This window comes from Salmo salar, chromosome 15 (assembly GCF_965601325.2).
Source record: "Salmo salar chromosome 15, fSalSal1, whole genome shotgun sequence".
Taxonomy (NCBI): domain Eukaryota; kingdom Metazoa; phylum Chordata; class Actinopteri; order Salmoniformes; family Salmonidae; genus Salmo; species Salmo salar.
Genome location: NC_138305.1, coordinates 83,260,127 through 83,287,180, shown reverse-complemented (window position 1 = coordinate 83,287,180; position 27,054 = coordinate 83,260,127). Strand labels below are relative to the sequence as shown.

The 27,054-nt window shown below is 39.1% G+C and overlaps 1 protein-coding gene across 1 annotated transcript in view; it reads right to left on the bottom strand.

The window, feature by feature from the left end:
* Positions 1-27,054, bottom strand: part of pex14 (peroxisomal biogenesis factor 14) — a 115,452-nt gene that overhangs the window by 61,788 nt on the left and 26,610 nt on the right. The window contains exon 3 of the mRNA XM_014145823.3: positions 5,507-5,591. Coding sequence (XP_014001298.1) covers positions 5,507-5,591 — 85 coding nt within the window. The remainder of the gene's footprint in view (positions 1-5,506; positions 5,592-27,054) is intronic.

The following is a 27,054-nucleotide window of genomic DNA, read 5'->3' as shown; positions in this document are numbered from 1 at the left end:
ACATAGGACTATTTTACACCATTTTATAGATACACTTCTCCTGAATTGAACCACGTTGTCCTATTTCAAAAAGGCTTTACAGCGAAAGCAAAACATTAGATTATGTTAGGAGAGTACATACACACAAATAACCACACAGCCATTTTCCAAGCAACTAGCATGCATCACAAATACCCAAAACACAGCTAAATGAAGCACTAACCTTTGACGATCTTCATCAGATGACACTCCTAGGACATCATGTTACACAATACATGCATTTTTTGTTAGATAAAGTTCATATTTATATCTAAAAACAGCATTTCACATTGGCGCGTGACGTTCAGAAAATATTTTCCCTCATACTGCCGGTGAAGCAGCACAACAATTTACAAAAATACTCGTCATAAACGTTGATAAAATATTAAACTGTCATTCAAAGAATTATAGATGAACATCTCCTTTATGCAAACGCTTTGAAAGATGTCAAAAAAGCTTCACTAGGAAAGCACACTTTGCAATAATCTGAGTTCTGCGTTCAGAAAAATACACTAGGCAATACAGATACCCGCCATTTGAGTCATCTAAAATCATAAATTGCATTAGAAATATTCACTTACCTTTGATGATCTTCATCAGAAGGCACTTCCAGGGATCCCAGGTCCACAATAAATGTTGTTTTGTTCGATAAACTCCATAATTTATGTCCAAATAGCTCCTTCGTGTTAGCTACTCAAAATGTAGGAAGCGCGCGGAAAATGTCACGACGAAAAGTAAAAAAAAAAGTTATATTTACATTCGTTCAAACATGTCAAACGTTGTAAAGCATCAATCTTTAGGCCCTTTATAACGTGAAACTTCAGTAATATTCCAACCGGACGATTCCATTGTCTTGAAAAATGTTTTGGAACACAGCTTCCTCTCGTGTGAATGCGCGCCAATGAACTGATGTCCTTCCCTGGTTCAACAACTTCCCCACCTTCTGGTTCGGTCTCTGTTCATCATAGAAGCCTCAAACAACTTTCTAAAGACTGTTGACATCTAGTGGAAGCCTTAGGAAGTGCAAAATGATTACTAAGTCACTGTGTGTTCGATAGGCAATGACTTGAAAAGAGCCAACACATCAGATTTCCACTTCCTGGTAGGATTTCTCAGGTTTTTGTCTGCCATATGAGTTCTGTTAAACTCACAGACATCATTCAAACAGTTTTAGAAACTTCAGAGTGTTTTCTATCCAAATCTACTAATAATATGCATATCCTAGCTTCTGAGTTTGAGTAGGAGGCAGTTTAATATGGGCACATATTTTTTCCGAAATTGACATTACTGCCCCCTATGTGATTGGTGTCGTAAGAGTTAACTTACCTCATTTGCACTCACTGTATATAGACTTTTTGTTTTCTTTTGTTCTACTGTATTATTGACTGTATGTTTTGTTTATTCCATGTGTAACTCTGTGTTGTTGTATGTGTCGAATTGCTACGCTTTATCTTGGCCAGGTCGCAGTTGCAAATGAGAACTTGTTCTCAACTAGCCTACCTGGTTAAATAAAGGTGAAATAAAAATTAATAAAATAAAAAGGTTAGTGATTAATTTTAGCTGTATTTCTGGTTTTTGTGATGCCTCTCCTTGCTTGGAAAATGGCTGTGTGGTTTTTGTTGTCTAGGTGCTGTCCTAACAATCTAATGGTATGCTTTCGCCGTAAAGCCTTTTTGAAATGGGACACTGTGGTTGGATTAACGAGAAGTGTATCTTTAAAATGGTGTATAATACTTGTATGTGTGAGAAATTTGAATTATGAGATTTTTGTTGTTTTGAATTTGGCGCTCTGCTATTTCACTGGCTGTTGGCCAGTGGGACGCCCACATACCCCAGAGAGGTTAATTTAAAATCTTTCAAAAACAAGGACATTTCTAAGTGACTGCAAACTTTTGAAGGGTAGTGTATATAAAACAGTGGACTGCATTTTGACTTTACCCTTTGCCAAAGTTTCAAAAAAATTGCAATGTTTAGGAGTGTAAGGATAAGAGCGAATTGAGTTATTGCACATGTGCACTTCACAGAGTAGGTGTTCCCTAACAGAAATATTCAAATAAAATGCTAGAACGCGCCAATCGGATTGCACTAGCTCGTGCTTGGCACTGCCTACCTCCTTGCTTGTTCTGCCCACTATGATTAATTTGTTCCCATTGGAAACGACAGGCTCTCATCCATCTCGGGTTAGTTGTAAAAATCTTTGGTGCGAGCATCAAACAAACAAAGGATATCAAAGAAGAAAAGAAAGTGGATACATTTATTCTCATGAAGAGTGTAGTAAATGGCACTGGATTAAGAATAGTCCTTAGTTGCTGCTAATGAGAAGCACAAAGCAAGTACATTTCAAAAGACATTGGAAGTCATTATAGCCTGCTGATGTGTGTAGTAGCAGCCGGCAACAATGGATTTGGTTTCGGGTTACCTCTGGTCATGGAGCTTTTAGGCTCACTTTTCACTGCTTTGCTGCTCTAATGATAGAAGCCAAATCCCTGAGCTCTTACTATGAATTAGTCCCCAAGTAAACAACTGTTTTGAAAAGAGGGCTCATAAAGAAAATGGGCTCATAAACAAGCAGTGATCAGTTGTAGAACAATCTAAGCCAATGTCCTGGGTGCCACTGCCAACAATTCATGAACTACTTAAGGGCCCAAGCCATCTCAATCATTAAAAAGTCAGTGCAGCTTGTGAAGTTGGGGTGTCTTTCTTATTTTCTGGGTGATTTAAATATTGACTGGCTATCATCAAGCTGCCCACTCAGGAAAAAAACGTCAAACCGTAACCAGTGGATGCAAACCTGGATCAGGTTGTCAGTCAACCTACCAGCACAGGAATTAAATCACGCGGCAATGTAAAATGCTGTTTTTGGATATAAATATGAACTTGATCGAACAAAAAAATGGAGGTATTGTGTAACATGATGTCCTAGGAGTGTCATCTGATGAAGATCGTCAAAGGTTAGTGCATAATTTTAGCTGGTTTTCTGTTTTTTTTGTGACGCCTGTCCTTGCTCGGAAAATGGCTGTGTGGTTTTTCTTGTGTTGGAACTGTCCTAACATAATCTAACTTTATGCTTTCGCCGTAAAGCCTTTTTGAAATCGGACAATGTGGTTACATTAAGGAGACGTGTATCTTTAAAATGGTGTAAAATAGTCGTATGTTTGAGAACTTTGAATTATAACATTTTGTGGTTTTGAATTTGGCGCTCTGATTTTTCACTGGCTGTTGAATAGTGTGAACCGTGGGTGGGACCTCCCCAAGAGAGGTTAAGAAAATGACAGTAAAGACTGTTAAATCCCCTTGGATTGATGAGGAATTGAAAAATTGTGTTGTTGAGAGGGATGAGGCAAAATGTATGGTATTTAAGTCTGGCAGCTCAACTGATTGGCAAACGTACTGTAAATTAAGAAATCGTGTGACTGAACTAAATAAAAAGAAACTACACTTTGCAACAAAGATAAATTACAGTTGAAGTCGGGAGTTTACATACACTAAGTTTGGAGCCATTAAAACTTATTTTCAACCACTCCACAAATTTCTTGTTAACAAACTGTCGTTTTGGCAAGTCGGTTAGGACATCTACTTTGTGCATGACGTAATTTTTCCAACAATTGTTTACAGACAGATTATTTCACTTATAATTCACTACATCACAATTCCAGTGGGTCAGAAGTTTACATACATTAAGTTGACTGTGCCTTTAAATAGCTTGGAAAATTCCAGAAAATGTCATGGCTTTAGAAGCTTCTGATAGCCTAATTGACATAATTTGAGTCAATTGGAGGTGTACCTGTGGATGTATTTCAAGGCCTACCTTCAAACTCAGTGCCTCTTTGCTTGACATCATGGGAAAAGCAAAATAAATCAGCCAAGACCTCAGAAAAACAATTGTAGACCCCCATAAGTCTGGTTCATCCTTGGGAGCAATTTCCAAACGCCTGAAAGTACCACGTTCATCGGTACAAACAATAGTACGCAAATATAAACACCATGGGACCACGCAGCAGTCATACCGCTCAGGAATGAGACGTGTTCTGTCTCCTAGAGATGAACGTACTTGGTGCAAATAGTGCAAATCAATCCCAGAACAACAGCAAAAGATCTTGTGAAGATGCTGGAGGAAACAGGTACAAAAGCATCTATATCCACAGTAAAACGAGTCCTATATCGACATAACCTGAAAGGCCGCTCAGCAAGGAAGGTAGGCCTTGAAATACATTCACAGGTACACCTCCAATTGACTCAAATTATGTCAATTAGCCTATCAGAAGCTTCTAAAGCCATGACATTTTATGGAATTTTCCAAGCTGTTTAAAGGCACAGACAACTTAGTGTATGTAAACTTCTGACCCACTGGAATTGTGATACAGTGAAATAATCTGTCTGTAAACAATTGTTGGATAAATGACTTGTGTCATGTACAAAGTAGATGTCCTAACCGACTTGCCAAAACTATAGTTTGATAACAAGACATTTGTGGAGTGGTTGAAAAACGAGTTTTAATGACTCCAACCTAATTGTATGGAAGCTTCCGACTTCAACTGTACACGCACACACACAATATCATACGCACTATATATACACATGGATTTAGTACTGTAGAAATGAAGTAGTGCCTGAGGGAACACAGTGTGTTGTGAAATCTGGGAATGTATTGTAATGTTTTTAAAATTGTATAAACTGCCTAAATGTTGCTGGACCCCAGGAAGAGTAGCTGTTGCTTTGGCAGCACCTAATGAGGACCCATAATAAATACAAATACAAATATGTAACCTATGGATTAGGGGTAGTGCATATTAAAAAGAGAGATATGACAACTCGCTGATGCTGTTCGCTGGGAGCATAAAATTACTTACAGTAGACAAACAGACATATGATCATATCTAATAATCATAATGTATTGTACTAAGAAACTGATGAGCCGGCAAACGGACTCCCTCTCCCTACCTAATTCCACCTTCCAACGTCGTGCCTCATATTTATGGTAACGGCTAAATTAAGTAAAAGGCTTAAAAATGCTGAAAGGTAATATCATTGACAATTCCATTGAAAGTGCAGGAGGGTTTGTCAATATTAATTTTCCTGAGCCCAAAGAAGCGTCCCGACTGGTGGGTCATTTATCCACAGAGCTTGAATCATGCACTCCACAGCAAAATCGACCACGATCCGACGCCCAGGACAAAGAGCTATGGTCTTGACCTTTGACCCCTAAAAGCCAACCAACCCCCCCCCCCCCAAAAAAGAACATTGCATGAACATCTCTGGCCAATGTCCATCAGATTCCCAGCTTCAGCATCAACATGGATTGTATGAACATCAATGCATATAAAACAGATATACTGTAGAGGCCCTGTTGGGACTGATTAGGCTTTTGCGTTTACATATGGTATTGAACAGATTTGAGAGACATTGCTGGGGATTTTCAATACAGTATTACAACACTAATTAACTAGTATTTACATCAAAAACAACATGCGCCACAAACGTCACTCACCTTTTTTCTTCAGGAAAACCTTTCTGGTTTCCAGTGGACTTTGACGGACTTTATGGTTCTGTAAAAATTTCACAGCTGTGGCTATCTGTGGAAGACAAAGAAAGAATGTAGAAAAGGTTGGATTTCAACTTCAAGAATACAAAGATGATCCATCTTATTGTTGTATACAACAGCAAACAAACATTCTCACTCAGTCTAGACAGAAGTGGTAGCCTACATTTGTTAAAACTCAGACATGGTATAAATTGATTTGTTTGAAAGTCACTTCTGAAAACTTTCCTGCATCGAGTATTAAGACCACCTGACCACTTTCCAGATAATTCCGGAGAATGACCAAATCAGCTGTTATAAAATTAGCCCATCAAAGAGTGCTGGACAAATGGAGTATGGAACTTAATTCGCTATCATCCTCTTACAAGACAAACTTCCAGTCTTAAGTGCGTGGGGGGAAGAAAATCTATACTTAATGCAGAGGTGATCATTTGTATCTAATAACTTAAGAATCCTTGGCTGAAAACTTCTGTAATTCTTCCAGTTAAAAACGCACCATGATCAAATCACTAAAGCCTAAATGTTGTAATGACTCGAGACGTTAATGCACTAGAAGGTTAAATGGCATCAGAACATCAGTAGTTTCAAGTGCATGGCATTCATCAATTCTATTATGTTTTCCTTCGAGATGCACCTTCATTTCCCCCACTCCAGTTTGCTTTTCCAAGAATTAGAGGGAAAAAAACATCCTTAAATGCTATTAAAACATATATTTGAAGTGGGCGCCTTGAAGTGGTGCCTCTTAAAACAGATAAACATTAAATAACATGGAGAACGGGGGAAACACACACTGGCAAGGAAGGCTTGGATGACTTGTTATCTCACCTGTGGTCCCCTGTGATTCAATTGTAAAAGTCATCCCTCTAATAGGTTAAAAGGTTTTGATTACCCTTCCTTTTCTTGGAGTGTTGAAAGAAAAAAAGTGATTGAGTACACTGCCAGTGGGTAATTCATTTTGGGTAATGTATTGCATATACTAAAGACCTGTTTCAATCCAAAATAATTACATTTTTTAAACTCATCTAAAAGGGGCAGCTATGGCAGGGAAGCAGTCTAAAAAGCCATATTATTATTCTGTGACAAAACACAGTGTGGTAGGTGTGAGGTGGTGGTGTGGGTGTGATGAAAACGTACTACTCCTCAACATCTAAGTTTTGCCTCGTGAAATACATACAAACTCAAATGATACGGATCTATTATCAGCCTTAGACATCTGTATTGTATGTCAGAGAGGTTGAGAAATCTTTGAAAACATGACCATTATTGTTTAGTTATTCCTACAGTGGCATAACATGACTTGTTATAAAATACTAAGTTTAAAATGGGGCCAAGTTGTATCATTTTATCAAAGGAGTAGACAAACCGTTCAGAAATATTTATTATCCATTTATTCACCATAACATTAGCATGACCTTTGATGTACACAAGGGTTACACAAGGGGTGTGGAAATTCCTGGATCTCTATATGCTGATGGCTTATTAAAGTCAGTCACCCGGAACCTTCATTGTGACAAGCAGATTAAACCATTTGCATGGTGAACCACCGACTGATGTTTGAGGAGAACATATATCTGTTTGATAACAAGATGGAAATATTCTGGCTTTTAGGATTCTGAAAGATCATTTACTGATTCAGTGAGTGAAAAGGCTATAAAATGTGCAGTTAAATTATTCCAGGACAATAGGTAATGAATGAAAACTAGAAAAGAATGGATAAAATATTGCTAATAAACTGAGGCTAATAAGGCTATAGCACCGCATTAATTGTAGTGACTGAAAGATTGAGATGTGAGAGGAAAATAACCTAAATGTGGAAGAATATGCAAAAAAAATGTACATTGTACAATTGACAAGTATCTTGTCATCTATGTTAAAACAAGAATGTTGTAATCTACAGTATGTGTTGACATAATTGTTTTTTTTTCTTGTACAAAATGTCCATTTTAGTAAAATGGTTGCAGTATATCTTCAGGGAGGGTAAAAGTGCTGTTCTTAGCAGATGACATAGCTGGTTTGCACAAGTTCCACCCAGACATCTCAATCAATTATAACCACATTGCACAGATTTCAGTCTTGTCTTGTTATTGACTTATAGATCATCCCTGCTATAGTGTACGGTAGCACATAATTGGGCTTTTAAGGGGTGGGCTGTATGTTAGTACAAGGCACATTTGGTTTGGCAGGATAAATATCAATTGAAATTAAAATGGTGGGTGTGTCTGGCTTTTCCGAATACCGGTAAATACCTTTTGGTTAGTTGAACAATCATTTTCTAATGCTTCTTGTAAAGCTAAAATTGCTAATGCACCAAAGTGCTCCATGTACTGACCAATAATCTTTACAAATGAGATAACCAATAAAGTGTCAGGTACAGCCGAAAAAGAGGCGAAAACTCAATCATAGGAAGAGATGAACACTAACCAATGTGCTTTAAGAGAGTGAAGTTGATGAGCGGACAAGATTACAGCATCATTATTGAGTTTGAATTGGCACTTTTTTTTTACCTTAAATCTTTACTTTAACATTTTGAAAAATGTCTAGCAAACCTAATTATGTTTGAACTAACCAGTAGAATGTTTTTTTTCTCACTAGTAACAGCATTGAAGAAAAATGTTGGTATAAACCTATGAAAATTTACCAATGCACCATTATCAGATACATTTAAAAAAAATAAAACCCTTGGAAAATACTGACTAACTGGCTGGGAGGGCACTGTGTTTTATTTAGTAATTTCCTTTTTGCTGGTGGAGGTTTTTTTTAATGTTTAACTGTATGAATATATGAAACCATAAACGATAAAAGGGATGCGTTGCTTAGAAATGCTGCCATACAATGGCCATATTGAAAAATAGGATTTCCTGAGTGACTATGTTTAGAGGTCAACCAGGTTTCAAGAGTTTTCATTTCACTTTTTAGTTTTCCAAAAGAAAAAGCACTCTTACAAAAGCTAAGAAGTGTAAGAAACTTAACACAGAAAACTTAAGGGATCAATGTTACAAAAGTAGAAGTGGAAGTGTGTGAAGATTGAGTAAGAATTGTCATATAAAATGAACAGGAACAGATTGTTTCCAAACTGATGGTAGTCTATACTAAAGCTATATCATACCCATGAAGGCACAGATGCAAAGTGAGGGAGGTGCTGAATTAATTTCATTATCAAAGTAAGACCACCCATAATGCGAACTTCGATAGCAACAATTCCACAGGTCGTTGCTGTAAATGAGAATGTGTTCCTAGTCAATTTACCAGGTTAAACAAATATTAAAAAATATAAATAAAAAAACATTGTCACTGAGCGCTACTGTAGCTTGCTAATGTTAAAGGACCATCGTATCAAATCACATTTTATTTGTCACATGCTTCGTAAACAACAGGTATAGACTAACAGTGAAATGCTTACTTACTTTTCCAACAATGCAGAGTTAAAGATTAAAAAATAAATTTAAAAAAAACATTGAAATAGGGACACGTGGAAAAAATACACAGTGAATAACGAATAAGAAAAATTAGTAAAATTAACATGGTTATATACAGGGAGTACCAGTACCAGATAGTCCTGAATCACAGCACCAGATAGTCCAGAATGAATCGTGAATAATGATGAGTGAGAAAGTTAAATGCACAAATATCTTACCCCATGCTAACCTCTCACCATTACAATAACAGGGGAGGTTAGCATTTTTGGAGGGGTATGGCATGTGTGTCTAACTTTCTCACTCATCATTATTCACGATTCATTCAGGACTATCCGTAATCATGGTAGCATCCACATGACTATAGAAGTGTTTAGAAACATATTATTCTTATTTACAATAAAAATTACACCAAAATTACAATACATTATTTACCATTAATTTCTATTGGGCAGTTAGCCTAGTGGTTAGAGCATTGGGCCAGTAACCGAAAGGTTGCTGGATCGAATCCCTGAGCTGACAAGGTAAAAATATGTCATTCTGCCCCTGAGCAAGGCAGTTAAACCACTGTTCCCCGGACGCCGAAGAAGTGGATGTAGATTAAGGCAGCCCGATTAAGGCAGCGGAAGACACATTTCAGTTGAAGTCTGTTGTACAACTGACTAGGTATCCCCCTTTCCTTAAATGGGCACAAAATAATCTGAAACACAACCAAAACAAACAGCAAATGCATCCAACAAGTTTGTAAAGTCACAATCTTGATGTAATTATTCCGTGCTAGGAATATGGGACCGAATACTAAACTTTTGACTACTTTAATACACAAGTGAATTTGTGCCAATTCTTTTGGTCTTTTAAAAATGGGGGGGACTATGTACAAAATGTGCTGTAATTTCTAAACAGTTCACCCGATATGGATGAAAATACCCTCTTGGGCTGGGCTGTATACCATATTTTACTATACACTGGTATTAATGCATGGACCGGTTTGGGTTTTTACATTATCTTGAATAACAGTATTTGAATGTTTGGTTTTTTAAATGTGATACTCCGTGTGTAACTTACATTTTTATAGTTAACTCCACTACTTGAGTCATCTCTCTCAGCTCCCTCTCTCCATGCTGCTTTCCACACAGACCTAGCCCGTCACTCAAGGAGCACATTTGTTGTTACTTGACCACAAGACACTTTCGTTCAGTCTGCATGGTCAATGCAGCACATGCAACAATGTTGATGACTACAATGCTGTTTACACTTTGCTTCTTAGCCGCTAATGATAATCGCAAGTTAGCTGGTCAGAGTAAACATAGCTAGCTATACAGCCTGATTCCAGTGATGGTATAGAACTAAATCAGCATGTTGTCTGTGTAATAGTATCTTCTAAATCAAAGAAGAATAAGCAAAGCATGAATATGTTTGCTACATGATGTAGATAAGAGAAAACATTTAATGTAGCCAAAGAATATAAGGTCCCCTAGGAAACACTGACAAACACTTTAGTTCCTACCCTGTCACAATAACTCCTCCCTGGTATTTTTTGTCATTGTGATGTCAAATAACACTGTTTTCAAAGTGCCCACTATTACACTACATGGCCAAAAGTATGTGGACACCCGCTCCAACATATCATTCCAAATTCATGGGCATTAATATGGAGTTGGTCCCTCTTTTGCTGCTATAACAGCCTCCACTCTTCTGGGAAGGCTTTCCACTAGATGCTGGAACATTGCTGTGGGACTTGCTTCCATTCAGCCACAAGAGCATTAGTGAGGTCGGGTACTGGTGTTGGGCGATTAGGCCTGGCTCGCAGTCGGCGTTCCAACTCATCCCAAAGGTGTTTGATGGGGTTGAGGTCAGGTCTCTGTGCAGGCCAGTGAAGTTCTTCCACACCCATCTTGACAAACCCTTTCTGTATGGCCCTCGCTCTGTGCACAGGGCATTGTCATGCTGAAACAGGAAAGGGTCTTCACCAAACTGTTGCCACAAAGTCGGAAGCACAGAATCGTCTAGAATGTCGTTGTATGCTGTAGCGTTTAGATTTCCCTTCACTGGAACAAAGGGGCCTCGCACAAACCATGAAAAACAACCCCAGACCATTATTCCTCCTCCACCAAACTTTACAGTTGGCACTATGCATTGGGGCAGGTATCATTCTCCTGGCATCCGCCAAACCCAGATAAGTCCGTCAGACTGCCAGATGGTGAAGCGTGATTCATCACTCCAGAGTCCAATGGCGGCGAGCATTACACCACTCCAACGGATGCTTGGCATTGTGCATGGTGACCTTAAGCTTGTGTGCGGCTGCTCGGCCATGGAAACACATTTCATGAATAGTTATTGTGCTGACGTTGCTTCCAGAGGCAGTTTGGAACTCACAAGTGAGTGTTGCAACTGAGGACAGAAGATTTTTTACACGCTATTCACTTCAGCGGTCCCGTTCTGTGAGCTTGTGTGGCCTACCACTTTGCGGCTGAGCCGCTGTTGCTCCTAGACGTTTCCACTTCACAATAACAGCACTTATAGTTGACCGGGGCAGCTCTAGCAGTGCAGAAATTTGGTAAACTGACTTGATGGAAAGGTGGGCTCCTACGGCGGTGCCACGTTGAAAGTCACTGAGCTCTTCAGTACGACCATTTTACTGCCAATGTTTGTCTATGGAGATTGGAGATTGCAAATACTTATTTCCCTCATTAAAATGCAAATCAATTTATAACATTTTTGACATACGTTTTTCTGGATTTTTGTGTTGTTATTCTGTCTCTCACTGTTCAAATAAACCTACCATTAAAATTATAGACTGATCATTTCTTTGTCAGTGGGCAAACGTACAAAATCAGCAGGGGATCAAATACTTTTTTCCCTCACTGTACACTACATGGCCAAAAGTATATTTTCAACTATAGAATTAGAATAATCATTATTTTTCCATGATTCCAACCGTTCACTCAAGCGTTTTGATCTAACTCTCAAGTCAAATCGCAATTGCAACATTTGGTTAATAATAAGGCTTAGGTTTTCTGCCCATGCAGCCCTACGTTGAAACGTGGAAATTATCTTAAATGAGAGCAGGAAATGCAGAAATGTATGAAAATGCAGAAAGATATTTTGGGTTGAAGTTTGTTTTATACTGTTCAATTAATCAAAATGGAGAGAGACCAATTGAAATCACTACAGTGTATTCGGAAAGTATTCAGACCCCTTGACTTTTTCCACATTATTTCGTTACAGCCTTATTCTAAAATTTATTTTAAAAAAGAAAAATCTAATCTACACACAATACCCCATAATGACAACGCAAAAATCGATTTTTATACATTTTGCAAATAAAATAAAACTTCACATTTACATAATTATTCAGACCCTTTACTCAGTACTTTGCTGAAGCACCTTTGGCTTTTTTGGGGGGTCTGAAAATTTTCCGAATGCACTGTACGTGTTGCCATCCTAGGGTTACGCACTACTCAAAACAAATTTCGAACTGTTATTATTCAAAAACATCAAATAGTCAATAACTTAAAAAATACTGTGATATGATATATTTCATAGTTTAGATTTTATTTTATTATTAAACCTTTATTTAACTAGGCAAATCAGTTAACAAATTCTTATGTACAATGGCGGCCTACCAAAGGGAAAAAGGCCTCCTGCGGGGATGGGGACTGAGTTAAAAAAGAAATGAAATAAAAATATAGGACAACACACACATCACGACAAGAGAGACAACACAACACAACATAAAGAGAGACCTAAGACGACAACATAGCATGGCTGCAACACATGATGTCTTCACTATTATTCTATAACGTAGAAAATAGTCAAAATAATGAAAAACCCTGGAATGAGTAGGTGTGTCCAAACTTTTGACTGATTCTGTATATATAATTAGGCTACTTCAAGGAGAGGATCTGCAGATTTTCACCTAAATAGACATACCCAAGCTATTTACTTACATTTTTCATGAGATGTCCATAAACAATAACAGGTAATGTGGCATAGTCTTAGAAAGGTCTGGAACTCATCTTTCTGGCAAAAATGTTTTATAAATTGCTGAGGTGTACTTTTGAGGACACAATCTCAAGTACATAGTACAAATACTATAAAAATATGAAAAAGTATATATTTTTTCCTATTCAACAAAAGTAGGGCAATAGTGCTTGAAATGCCTGAAATGCTTTCTAAATATAGTAACAATCAAATGATAATCAACTTACTGTAAGATTTCACATTTCTTGCAACTTTGAAATAAATATGATCATACTTAGTGACTACATCATTGGCACTATTTCATATAAGTGACAGATGTTCTTTCTCCTAAACTTCAACTGAGTGGCACAGTGACAGTTCAAATGTGTGCAGACTAGTTACAACTTCAGCTTTAAACATGAACAGATTTTGTCAGTCTGTGACCAAGTGGTCTTGTTTCAATTCTATGAAATTATTTTGTATTTTTTGTGAGCTCTAAATCCAGCTGAGAACATCACAGCGAGATGCAACCACAACGGCTGGGAAGATGGGACGAGAAAGAGAAAATGTATTATTTGTCTGGATAGGAGCAAAAATTTGACACGTCACTCACTACGCAAATGTTGGGTCTGAAACCTGACACTTCAAGTCAGCTCCACGGAAATGGAGAGCAGACCGATGGGGCTTTCTGGCACTATAAGGCACGGGACTCCACGGCATTCCCAGAGCACTTTGTACACCAAAATGTCAGTAGGAACTGGTCCCGAACCGCTCAACATCTAACACCACCAGCACCAAATTGACTTACACTAAAACACTAGTCATTCTTTTCAGAGCAAATGCTTGGGCTTTTTTTTCTCCAAATAGTGGAGGTTTAGCATAACTGCCAAGGTCTAAACCGCATAAAATCTGCTCAAGTCATGGGGTAAATAAACAAGATGTAAGGGGCATTTCAGTAAGTGAAAATCAATTCATAAAATGTTTCATTCATTAGAAGTTAACTTGCTCACATTAAACTCTGAGCCAAGTCATATATTCTACAAAAAAGGTATGTGTACATTTATCTGCAATAATGAACACTATCAGAAGGACAGAACAACTAGCGGCCAGGGGAGCAACAATGGAGGGCTAAAATGAAATCATTAGCAAGTATAGGATTCAGTCTCAGTGCGAATCAATTCATTTCAAATTGGCCTGTACATTTGTGGAGAAGCACCCCTGATACTATAATAGGCTAATAGACATGGACAAAATTGTGTTAGGCTGGTCTCAAATTTCCCCCAAACAATAGTTTGCAGGACTGAAAAAAGAGAAAGAAGGAGAGGGAGAAAAATTAAGCTTTATATTAATTAGGCTATATGCTTTCAGGGGCGATTCACTAACAGGGATGGTTGTCTTAAATGCTTAACCCAATTGCTTTGTGTTACCAGAACCCTGCTAAAAGGAATGAGGTTTAATACAATTAAAGTATTTCCTTTTCTCTCTTAACTGGTTGATATACCCAACAGTGCTTTAACTCCATTTTGGAACTACATCTTTAAATGCCCTTCTAATTGTTACATCTTTCCCGCCTAATGTGACCTTTAGCTAAGGAAGCAGAGCCTCATGGGAGCAGCTGTGTGAAATCAGTGACCCTGGGAGACATGGGAGAGTGTGGCGAAACAGAACCATCTATGTGGATATCAATGCCGGCGCCACACAAAGTCAACATCATCTACAACAGCAGCACTTCCAAAGTTTAAACATCCGAATGGTCAGGCAATGGCAATACCGGGATCTTTGCAATTGGACCTTTGATTTTATGTTCTGCGTTAAACTATTGGTTTAAACTGTTGGTTTCTGTTCTGCGTTTAACTGTTCGGTGTCAGCTTGTTTTACTGTTTTGGAATGTTGAGGCATTCCCTGTTATTTCCTGTTGTTACTTCATATACAGTGCATTAGGAATGTATTCAGACCCCCCCTCCACATGTTTTTGCTTTACAGCCCTATTTAAAAAACTCTTCATCAACTAAACACATAATACCCCACAATGACTAAGCCAAAACAGGTTTAGACATTTTTGAAGATGTATTAAAAATAAAAAAAACAGAAATGCCTTATTTACATACAGTAAGTATTCAGACCGTTTGCTATGAGACTCAAAATTGAGCTCAGGTGTATCCTGTTTCCATTCATCATCCTTGAGCTGTTTCTACAACTTGATTGGAGTCCACCTGTGGGTAAATTCAATTGATTGGACATGATTGGGAAAGGCAGACATCTGGATAAGAGCGTCTGCTAAATGACTTAAATGTAAATGTCTATATAAAAGGTCCCACAGTTCAGAGTCCATGTCAGAGCTAAAACCAAGCCATGAGGTCAAAGGAATTGTTTGTAGAGCTCCTAGACAGGATTGTGTTGAAGCACAGATCTGGGGAAAGGTACCAACACATTTCTGCAGCATTGAATGTCCTCCATCATTATTAAAAATGGAAAAAGTTTGGAACCACCAAGGCTCTTCCTATAGCTGGCCGCCTGGCCAAAATGAGCAATCGGGGGAGAAGGGCCTTGGTCAGGGAGGTGACCAAGAACCCGATGGTCAATCTGACAGAGCTCCACTAAACAGGCCTTTATGGTAGAATGGCCAGACAGAAGCCACCCCTCAGTAAACGGCACGACAGCCCACTTGGAGATGCCAAAAGGCATCTAAAGACTCTGACCATGAGAAACAATATTCTCTGGTCTGATGAAACCAAGACTGAACTCTTTGGCCTGAATGCCAGGCATCATGTCTGGAGGAAACCTGGCACCATCCCTACGGTGAAGCATGGTGGTGGCAGCATCATGCTGTGGGGATGTTTTTCAGCGGCAGGGACTGGGAGACTAGTCAGGATCGAGGAAAAGATGAACGAACAAAGTACAGAGAGATCCTTGATGAAAACCTGCTCCAGAGAGATCAGGACCTCAGACTGGGGCGAAGGTTCACCTTCCAACAGGACAACGACCTTAAGCACACAGCCAAGACAACACAGGAATGGCTTCGGGACAAGTCTCTGAATGTCCTTGAGTGGCCCAGCCAGATCCCAGGCTTAAACCCGATCGAACATCTCTGGAGAGACCTGAAAATAGCTGTGCAGCAACGCTCCCCATCCATCTTGACAGAGCTTCAGAGGATCTGCAGAGAAGAATGGGAGAAACTCCCCAAATACAGGTGTACCAAGATTGTAGTTCCATACCCAAGAACACTCAAGGCTGTAATCGCTGCCAAAGATGCTTCAACAAAGTACTGAGTAAAGGGTCTGAATACTTACAGTGGGGGAAAAAAGTATTTGATCCCCTGCTGATTTTGTACGTTTGCCCACTTACAAAGAAATGATCAGTCTATAATTTTAATGGTAGGTTTATTTGAACAGTGAGAGACAGAATAACAACAAAAAAATCCAGAAAAACATATGTCAAAAATATTAGAAAATGATTTGCATTTTAATGAGGGAAATAAATATTTTACCCCTCTGCAAAACATGACGTAGTACTTGGTGGCAAAACCCTTGTTGGCAATCACAGAGGTCAGACGTTTGTTGTAAATGGCCACCAGGTTTGCACACATCTCAGGAGGGATTTTGTCCCACTCCTCTTTACAGATGTTCTCCAAGTCATTAAAGGTTTCGAGGCTGACGTTTGGCAACTCGAACCTTCAGCTCCCTCCACAGATTTTCTATGGGATTAAGGTCTGGAGACTGGCTAGGCCACTCCAGGACCTTAATGTGCTTCTTCTTGAGCCACTCCTTTGTTGCCTTGGCCGTGTGTTTTGGGTCATTGTCATGCTGGAATACCCATCCACGACCCATTTTCAATGCCCCGGCTGAGGGAAGGAGGTTCTCACCCAAGATTTGACAGTACATGGCCCTGTCAAAGGATGCGGTGAATTTGTCCTGTCCCCTTAGCAGAAACACCCCCAAAGCATAATGTTTCCACCTCCATGTTTGACGGTGGAGATGGTGTTCTTGGGGTCATAGGCAGCATTCCTCCTCCTCCAAACACGGCGAGTTGAGTTGATGCCAAAGAGCTCCATTTTGGTCTCATCTGACCACAACACTTTCACCAGTTGTCCTCTGAGTCATTCAGATGTTAATTGGCAAACTTCAGACGGGCATGTATATGTATTCTTGAGCAGGGGGACCTTGCGGGCGCTGCAGGATTTCAGTCCTTCACGGCGTAGTGTGTTACCAATTGTTTTCTTGGTGACTATGGTCCCAGCTGCCTTGAGATCATTGACAAGATCCTCCTGTGTAGTTCTGGGCTGATTCCTCACCGTTCTCATGATCATTGCAACTCCACAAGGTGAGATCTTGCATGGAGCCCCAGGCCGAGGGATATTGACAGTTCTTTTGTGTTTCTTCCATTTGCGAATAATCGCACCAAATGTTGTCACCTTCTCACCAAGCTGCTTGGCGATGGTCTTGTAGCCCATTCCAGCCTTGTGTAGGTCTACAATCTTGTCCCTGACATCCTTGGAGAGCTCTTTGGTCTTGGCCATGGTGGAGAGTTTGGAATCTGATTGATTGCTTCTGTGGACAGGTGTCTTTTATACAGGTAACAAGCTGCGGTTAGGAGCACTCCCTTTAAGAGTGTGCTCCTCATCTCAGCTCGTTACCTGTATAAAAAGACACCTGGGAGCCAGAAATCTTTCTGATTGAGAGGGGGTCAAATACTTATTTCCCTCATTGTAATGTAAATCAATTTATAACATTTTTGACATGCGTTTTTCTCGATATTTTTGTTATTATTTTGTCTCTCACTGTTCATATAAACCTACAATTAAAATTATAGACTGATATTTTCTTTGTAAGTGGGCAAACGTACAAAATCAGCAGGGGATCAAATACTTTTCCCCCCCACTGTATGTAAATGTGATTGCAAATGTATTACAAATAAAAAAACGAACACTTCCAAAAACCCATTTTGGCATTGTCATTATGGGGTATTGTGTGTAGATTGGATTAAATGTTGTTTTCCCCATCATTTTAGAATAAGGCTGTAACGTAACAAAATGTGGAAAAAGTCAAGAGGTCTGAATACTTTCCGAATGCACTATATGAATCAAAACTGAAAAAGGGGTAATGACCAACTTGTTTAAATGTGTAACATGCTCCCCTGCTAATGCCAAGAGTATAATATAGTTCCCGTTTTACATCTGTTAAGATGCTCAAGAGGTATGGTGGGGTTGGTTTTCCAAGATTTAGAATTTTCCAAATGTGGTTAATCTTTATTGATCTTAACTTCTGAAATTAAAAGGTCAGCGTGAAAGTTTCAATGCATAAAAAGGGCCATGGAAAACTTCATTGACGTTTGGTTGGCAAAGGTTTAAAAATAACAGACAGGCTGCATGTGTGACAACTTTAGCCCCATGGGCAAGGCTACAAACATGACATCAACATCACATTACGCAATTTTAAAGGGGGGTGGTGGACGGAAATCAGTCTCTTTTGCGACCAGTGCACATTCAGACCAAACTTTCCATTCATAAGTATTTGCCTATCAGACGTTCGTCGTCACAACTAGGCCTAACAGTTGAATTGGTCAATGCAATGGAACTTTGCAGGCTGGAACACGTGTGAGGCCAGATCTAGACCCTTCAATCAAGCTGTCCCTCACAAAACAAAGCTTTTAGATCAGCACAGATTATATCAGGCCTGTTTATGATGGACTCTTTTTCTAGAAATCACAATTTTTTATCAAATGTGTAAACAACCCATCCCATTCATAGACATATTTCCTTACGGGAAAAGAACAGGGATATATCTACAGTTGAAGATAGAAGTTTACATAGACCTTAGCCAAATACATTTAAACTCAGTTTTTCACAATTCCTGACATTTAATCATAGTAAAAAATCCGTCTTAGGTCAGTTAGGATCACCACTTTATTTTAAGAATGTGAAATGTCAGAATAATAGGAGAGAGAATGATTTATTTCAGCTTTATTTTCTTTTATCACATTCCCAGTGGATCAGAAGTTTACATACACTCAATTAGTATTTGGTAGCATTGTCTTTAAATTGTTTAACTTGGGTCAAACATTTCAGGTAGCCTTCCACAAGCTTCCCACAATAAGTTGGGTGAATTTTGGCCCATTCGTCCTGACAGAGCTGGTGTAACTGAGTCAGGTTTGTAGGCCTCCTTGCTCACACACGCTTTTTCAGTTCTGCCCACAGATTTTCTATAGGATTTAGGTCAGGTCTTTGTGATGACCACTCCAATGCCTCGACTTCGTTGTCCTTAAGCCATTTTGCCACAATTTTGGAAGCATGTTTGGGGTCATTGTCCATTTGGAAGACTGATTTGCAAACAAGCTTTAACTTCCTGACTGATGTCTTGAGATGTTGCTTCAATATATATCCACATAATTTTACATCCTCATGATGCCATCTATTTTGTGAAGTGCACCAGTCCCTCCTGCAGCAAAGTACCCCCACAACATGATGCTGCCACCCCCGTGCTTCATGTTTAGGATGGTGTTCTTCAGCTTGCAAGCATCCCCCTTTTTCCTCCAAACATAAGGATGGGCATTATGGCCAAACAATTCTATTTTTTGTTTCATCGGACCAGAGGACATTTCTCCAAAAAGTACGATCTTTGTCCCCATGTGCAGTTGCAAACCGTAGTCTGGCTTTTTTATGGCGGTTTTGGAGCAGTGGCTTCTTCCTTGCTGAGCAGCCTTTCAGGTTATGTCGATATAGGACTCGTTTTACTGTGGATATAGATACTTTTGTACCGGTTTCCTCCAGCATCTTCACAAGGTCCTTTGCTGTTGTTCTGGGATTGATTTGCACCTTTCGCACCAAAGTACGTTCATTTCTAGGAGTGGTATGACGGCTGTGTGGTCCCATGGTGTTTATACTTGCGTACTATTGTTTGTACAGATGAACGTGGTACCATCAGGCGTTTGGAAATTGCTCCCATGGATGAGCCAGACTTGTGGAGGTCTACAATTGTATTTCTGAGGTCTTGGCTGATTTATTTTGATTTTCCCATGATGTCAAGCAAAGAGGCACTGAGTTTGAAGGTAGGCCTTGAAATACATCCACAGGTACACCTTCAATTGACTCAAATTATGTCAATTAGCCTATCAATTAGCCTATCAGAAGCTTCTAAAGCCATCATTTTCTGGAATTTTCCAAGCTGTTTAAAGGCACAGTCAACTTAGTGTATGTAAACTTCTGACCCACTGGAATTGTGATACAGTGAATTATAAGTGAAATAATCTGTCTGTAAACAATTGTTGCAAAATGACTTGTGTCATGCACAAAGTAGATGTCCTAACAGACTTGCCAAAACAATAGTTTGTTAACAAGAAATTTGTGGAGTGGTTGAAAAACAAGTTAATGACTCCAACCTAAGTGTATGTCAACTTCCGACTACAACTGTATCTATTAAGGGACATGTTTCAGCAGGTTGAAGACGTGTTAGCCTAATACATGGTATCTCATGATGTTACGATCATTACATTGAAACTTAGGACAAAGTGTCTGAAGTTCTCTCTTTGTCAGTTACAGTTCACATACAAAAAAGGAGGTGAATGATTGAATGTAAGTTTGATGAGAAACATTATGATGATCCGGTTAAGTTACACATTCAAAAAAAAATGGGTGTCTCCTATAACATTTTCAAAAGGTTTACATTTTGGACTAGGCTATAACTCATAAAACAATGCCCATTAAAATCTACAGTTCCTTGAGTAAACAAAAACTACAGTATTCAAATAAAACGTCCCTCATGAAGTATTAACTTTATATTAATGTTATTTTTTTCCAATGGATGCATAGGGTCGAGTTAGCCTCACCAAAACACAAACATATGACTGCTTGGATAAATACATCCACATAGTGGTAGGGGCAGGGTCTGGTGCCGCCCCCATGACTAAAGACCAGCACCCCTATCAGTGACACTTCACTTTCACTCACTTTGGCCAAAAGACCGGCATATATATCCCACAAATTTATTTTAATTCAGGTAAAAGGCCTAAACAAGAAGGCTGGGGCCGCTCTGACAGATAAGGGTCATCAGAGATTAAACTGTGGCACTTTAGCTGGAGAAAGCAGCAGCGGTGTAGCACAACAAAACTACTCAGCCACCACAAACATTCAAGCCCCTTCTCAGCAGCAATCCAGTAATGGATACTTCCTTGGCTTCTCTATTGGTCAAAATGTTTTCATACAATAATTTAATTCAGAAACACTTTTACAAAGCAGGAGTGATCAATTTTAATTAGTTGATTTTTTTCTCAATCGCATAAAATGTAATGTACTGCCATCGATCTCCTTTGTTCTTTAATGCAGTGCCTCTTTCCTGTAATTTGAAGCTTTATTTTTTTTTTTACTCTTACAGTCAATGATGACATTCTGTGACAAGCAGCGCCACTTGTCTTTTATGAGCATTACCGGAAACAAAGACACATAAACGCAAATAGAAATCATTTAAAAGAATATAGTAAACTGAATGTGTTGCCACAATAATAATTTCCATTTTAAAAACGTAAAGTGCTCACAGGCATACATGTACACTGTACAACAGGGGTACTCAACCTGGGATCCGCGGCCCCCTAATTTTGAAATGCATACCTTCAGTAGAAAAGAGGATAATATTTCCTTTCTAATGATTTCAACTCCTAATATTGAGCAAATTACAATCACTGGAGTATCTGACATACTGTACAGAGCGTTCAGAAAGTATTCATACCCCTTGACTTATTACACATTTTGTTTTGTTACAGCTTGAATTCAAAATTGATTAAATATATTTTTACACACAATAACCCATAATGGCAAATGTAAACAAAATACAGAAATCTGACTTACGTAAGTATTCACACCCCCGAGTCAATATTTTGTAAAAGCGTCTTTGGCGGCAATTACGGATTTGAGTCGTCTTGGGTATGTCGGTATCAACTTCGCACATTTTCTCAAGCTCTGTAAAGTTAAATGGGGAGCTGTGGTGAATGGCAATCTTCAAGTCTTTCCACAGATTTTCAATGGGATTCCAGTCTGGTCTTTGGCTGGGCCACTCAAGGACTTTCACATTCTTGTTCTGAAGCCATTCCAGCGTTGCATTTGCTGTGTGCTTGGGGTCATTGTCCTGTTGGAACGTAAATCTTTGTCCCAGTCTAAGGTCGTTTGCACTCTGAAGCAGGTTCTCATCAAGGATTTACAGGGGGCTGCAGGGCTGCGTGCTACGCAACTGCTTATACGTTAAGTATAACTATAAGAAATCTAAGAAATGTCAAATAAAAGACATCCAGCTCAGGACTCCAGCTTTGCTAACTTGCTAGCTAAGAGGCTAGAAGTCAAGATCAAACTTCTTGGTTGCAGCAAAGACAGTCTAGCCTGAGTACCAGTCTCATTAGCTAACATTCCTCTCCTTGCCACTCATTGTCATTGCCAAAGAGACTGGCATATCTACCATCTTCAAATATGAACATTCTATCATTAATGAGCTTGAGGAGAATAGAGGATTTGATAACCCTCACAGCTATCCTCCAACAATTATCCAAATATTGGAACGTTATCACTTTTCCTTCACAGAACACGTTGGTATCTGGTTGCTGAGCAACCATTTTATTGTTTGTCCAGATGAAACTACTCGGTCAAAATTTGCTAGCTCACGTCTAAATACATACTGCAATTCCAACTACAAAATCTATTTGCTTTGATTTTAAGCCTCAAAATACAACTTCCCTAACTAACAGCTAAATCTTTGTCATAATTCTAATTCTACGAGGCTCTACATGTTGTCAGGGAAAATATTAAATGTTATTTCCAATGAGCAACTCCACCGTAAATACAGCTGCATATTAAACATTGAGATTACCAAAGAGACTGGCCTTTTGGCATTGACAATGGACTGGCAAGGAGTGGAATGTTAGCTAAAAAGACTGGTACCCAGACTAGACATTCAATCCCTCCTGGATCGAGATCCCTGTTGCTCAAATTGTTTTGTTAGTAAAAAATTATGATTAAAATCATTACATTTTTATAGCGCCCATTGTGTGCACATTTGGTAATACCGTATACCCTGGTATGGTACAGAAACGTTATGAACATCTGGATACTGCCCAACCCTAGTGGACTCCAAGTTGTAGTGACATCAAGGATGATCAAATTAAATTGGATGCGCCTGAGCTCAAGTTTGTTGTGTCATAGCAAAGGGATGTGAATACTTACAGTACCAGTCAAAAGTTGACACCTACTCATTCAAGGGGTTTCCTTTATTTTTATTTTATATTTTCTACATTGTAGAATAATAGTGAAGACATCAAAACTATGAAATAACACATATGGGATTATCTAGTTACCAAAAAAGTGTTAAACAAATCAAAATATATTTTATATTTGAGATTCTTCAAAGTCGCCACCTGTTGCCTTGATGACAGCTTTGCATACGCTTGGTATTCTCTCAACCAGCTTCACCTGGAATGCTTTTCCAACAATCTTGAAGGAGTTCCCACATACGCTGAGCATTTGTTGTCTGCTTTTCCTTCAATCTGCGGTCCAACTCATCCCAAACCATCTCAATTGGGTTGAGGTCAGGTGATTGTGAAGACCAGATCTGACGCAGCACTCAATCACTCTCTTTCTTAGTCAGATAGCCCTTACACAGCCTGGAGGTGTGTTGGGTCATTGTCCTATTGAAAAACAAATGACAGTCCAAGTAAGCGCAAACCAGATGTAATGTCGTATTGCTGCAGAATGCTGTGGTAGCCATGCTGGTTAACTGTGCCTTGAATTCTTTCAAAAAAATCACTGACAGTGGCACCAGCAAAGCACCCCCACACCTCCATGATTCACGGTGGGAACAACACATGCAGAGATCATCCGTTCACCTACTCTGCATCTCACAAAGACACGGCAGTTGGAGCCAGATTTCCACCAGTCTAAGATCCATTGCCCGTGTTTCTTGGACCAAGCAAGTCTCTTCTTATTGGTGTCCTTTAGTAGTGGTTTCTTTGCAGCAAATTGACCATGAAGGCCTAATTCACGCAGTCTCCTCTGAACAGTTGATGTTGAGATGTGTCTGTTACATGAACTCTGTGAAGCATTTATTTGGGCTGCAATCTGAGGTGCAGTTAACTCTAATGAACGTATCCTCTGCAGCAGAGGTATCGCTGGGTCTTCCTTTCCTGTTGCGGTCCTCATGAGAGCCAGTTTCATCATAGCACTTGATGGTATTTGCGACCGCACTTGAAGAAACATTTCAAGTTCTAGAAATGTTCCAGATTAACTGACCTTCATGTCTTAAAGTAATGATGGACTGTCATTTCTCTTTACTTATTTGAGCTGTTTTTGCCATACTATGGACTTGGTATTTTACCAAATAGGGCCATCTTCTGTATACCAGCCCTACCACAACACAACTGATTGGCTCAAATGCATTAAGGAAATAAATTCCACAAATTAATTTTTAACAAGGCACACCTTTTAATTGAAATGCATTCCAAGTGACTACCTCATGAATCTGGTTGAGAGAATGCCAAGAGTGTTCAAAGCTGTCATCAAGGCAAAGGGTGGCTACTACGAAGAATATCAAATAAAATATATTTTGATTTGTTTAACACTTTTTTGGTTACTACATGATTCCATATGTGTTATTTCATAGTTTTGATGTCTTCATTATTATTCTACAATGTAGAAAATAGTAATAATAAAGAAAAACCCTGTAGCTGTGTACAAACTTTTGACTGGTACTGTACGTAAATTTGATATTTCAGAATTTCATTTTTAATAGATTTCTAAAAACATGTATACACTTTGTCATTATGGGGTATTGTGAGTTATTTTTTATCCATTTTGAATTCAGGCTGTAACAACAAAATGTGGAATAAGTCAAGGGGTATGAATACTTTCTGAAGGCACTGTAGGCTATGAAAAAGGACCAGCAAGAAACATTGGCTGCTAGTAAGCTTTCATGACTTGAGATTTTTGCAGATGGTTAACCTTTGTTTAACCTGCTAAACATTTTCAATTAGCGAAAACATGTTTAGAGTTGGCTTTCAAGTAAATAGGTTATGTAAGAATAACCCTAAATAGGAAGATATTGCAGAAAATTTGCTTTAAAACAGAAACATTTTCTCTCAGCCTCATGGAAAAATGCGTAGAATAGCATGAGATTAGCTAAAAATCTTCAAATGTTTCACGCTGCCCAATGGAAAAATGTGTAGGATAGGCTAATTGACATAATTTGTGTCAATTGGAGGTGTACCTGTGGATGTATTTCAAGGCCTACATTCAAACTCAGTGCCTCTTTGCTTGACATCATGGGAAAATCAAAAGAAATCAGCCAAGACCTCATAAAAAAGATTGTAGACCTCCACAAGTCTGGTTGATCCTTGGGAGCAATTTCCAAACGCCTGAAGGTACCACGTTCATCTGTACAAACAATAGTACGCAAGTATAAACACCATGGGACCACACAGCCGTCATACCGCTCAGGAATGAGACGCGTTCTGTCTCCTACAGATGATCGTACTTTGGTGCGAAAAGTGCAAATCAATCCAGGACCTTGTGAAGATGCTGGAGGAAACAGGTACAAAAGCATCTATATCCACAGTAAAACGAGTCCTATATCGACATAACCTGAAAGGCTGTCCAACATGGAGGAAGCCACTGCTCCAAAACCGCCATAAAAAATCCAGACTAAGGTTTGCAACTGCACATGGGGACAAAGACTGTACTTTTTGGAGAAATGTCCTCTGGTCTGATGAAACAAAAATAGAACTGTTTGGCCATAATGACCATCATTATGTTGGAAGGAAAAAGGGAGAGACTTGCAAGCTGAAGAACACCATCCCAAACGTGAAGCACGGGGGTAGCAGCATCATGTTGTGGGGGTGCTTTGCTGCAGGAGGGACTGGTGCCCTTCACATAATAGATGGCATCATGAGGATGTAAAATTATGTGGATATATTGAAGCAACATCTCAAGACATCAGTCAGGAAGTTAAAGCTTGGTCGCAAACGGGTGTTCCAAATGAACAATGACCCCAAGCATACTTCCAAAGGTGTGGCAAAATGGTTTAAGGACATCAAAGTCAAGGTATTGGAGTGGCCATCACAAAACCCTGACCTCAATCCTATAGAAAATGTGTGTGCAGTACTGAATAAGCATGTGTGAGCAAGGCCTACAAACCTGACTCTGTCAGGAGGAATGGGCCAAAATTCACCCAACTTATTGTGGGAAGCTTGTGGAAGGCTACCCGAAACGTTTGACCCAAGTTAAACAATTTAAAGGCAATGCTACCAAATACTAATTGAGTGTATGTAAACTTCTGACCAACTGGGAATGTGATGAAAAAAATTAAAGCTGAAATAAATCACTCTCTACTATTATTCTGACATTTCACATTCTTAAAATAAAGTGGTGATCCTAACTGACCTAAGACAGGGAATTCTTACTAGGATTAAATGTCAGGAATTGTGAAAAACGGAGTTTAAATGTATTTGGCTAAGGTGTATGTAAACTTCCGACTTCAACTGTAGCTGTTTTCCTATAAACAAATGCTTTCTTTAAACTTGCTCGGACCGTACGGGGGGCAAAAACTGCCCTACACCACTGAGTTTACACTTCCTCATCCAATTATTAAGTGATAAGGTCAAAATAATAAAATATTTACCATATCTTTTCACCAAATCATTTAAAAATGTTGACTACTTCTCCTTGCCAAGACGTGACAAAAAAATGTGTTTCGCTAACATATGATGGGGGTCCCTGGGTTGCCAGTTTGCCTGAGCGGTGGTCCCTGGGTTGCCACTTTGCCCTGGCGGTGGTCCCTGGGTTGCCACTTTGCCCTGGCGGTGGTCCCTGGGTTGCCACTTTGCCTGGGCGGTGGTCCCTGGGTTGCCACTTTGCCTGGGCGGTGGTCCCTAGGCAAGTAAAAGTTGAAGACCCCTACTGTACAAAAAACTACAGTAATATAAATTGTGATCATCACAGGCAGAAAACAGTTTGTAAAAGTGAAATTCCAAACAGAAGAAAAACAGCTGCGAAATGCACTGCATACCTACATTAACGTATAAGATGAATATTACATAAGTAAAGTGAATATACAACAGTACAATTGTGAAAAATAAACAAATATTTAAAAAGTACAT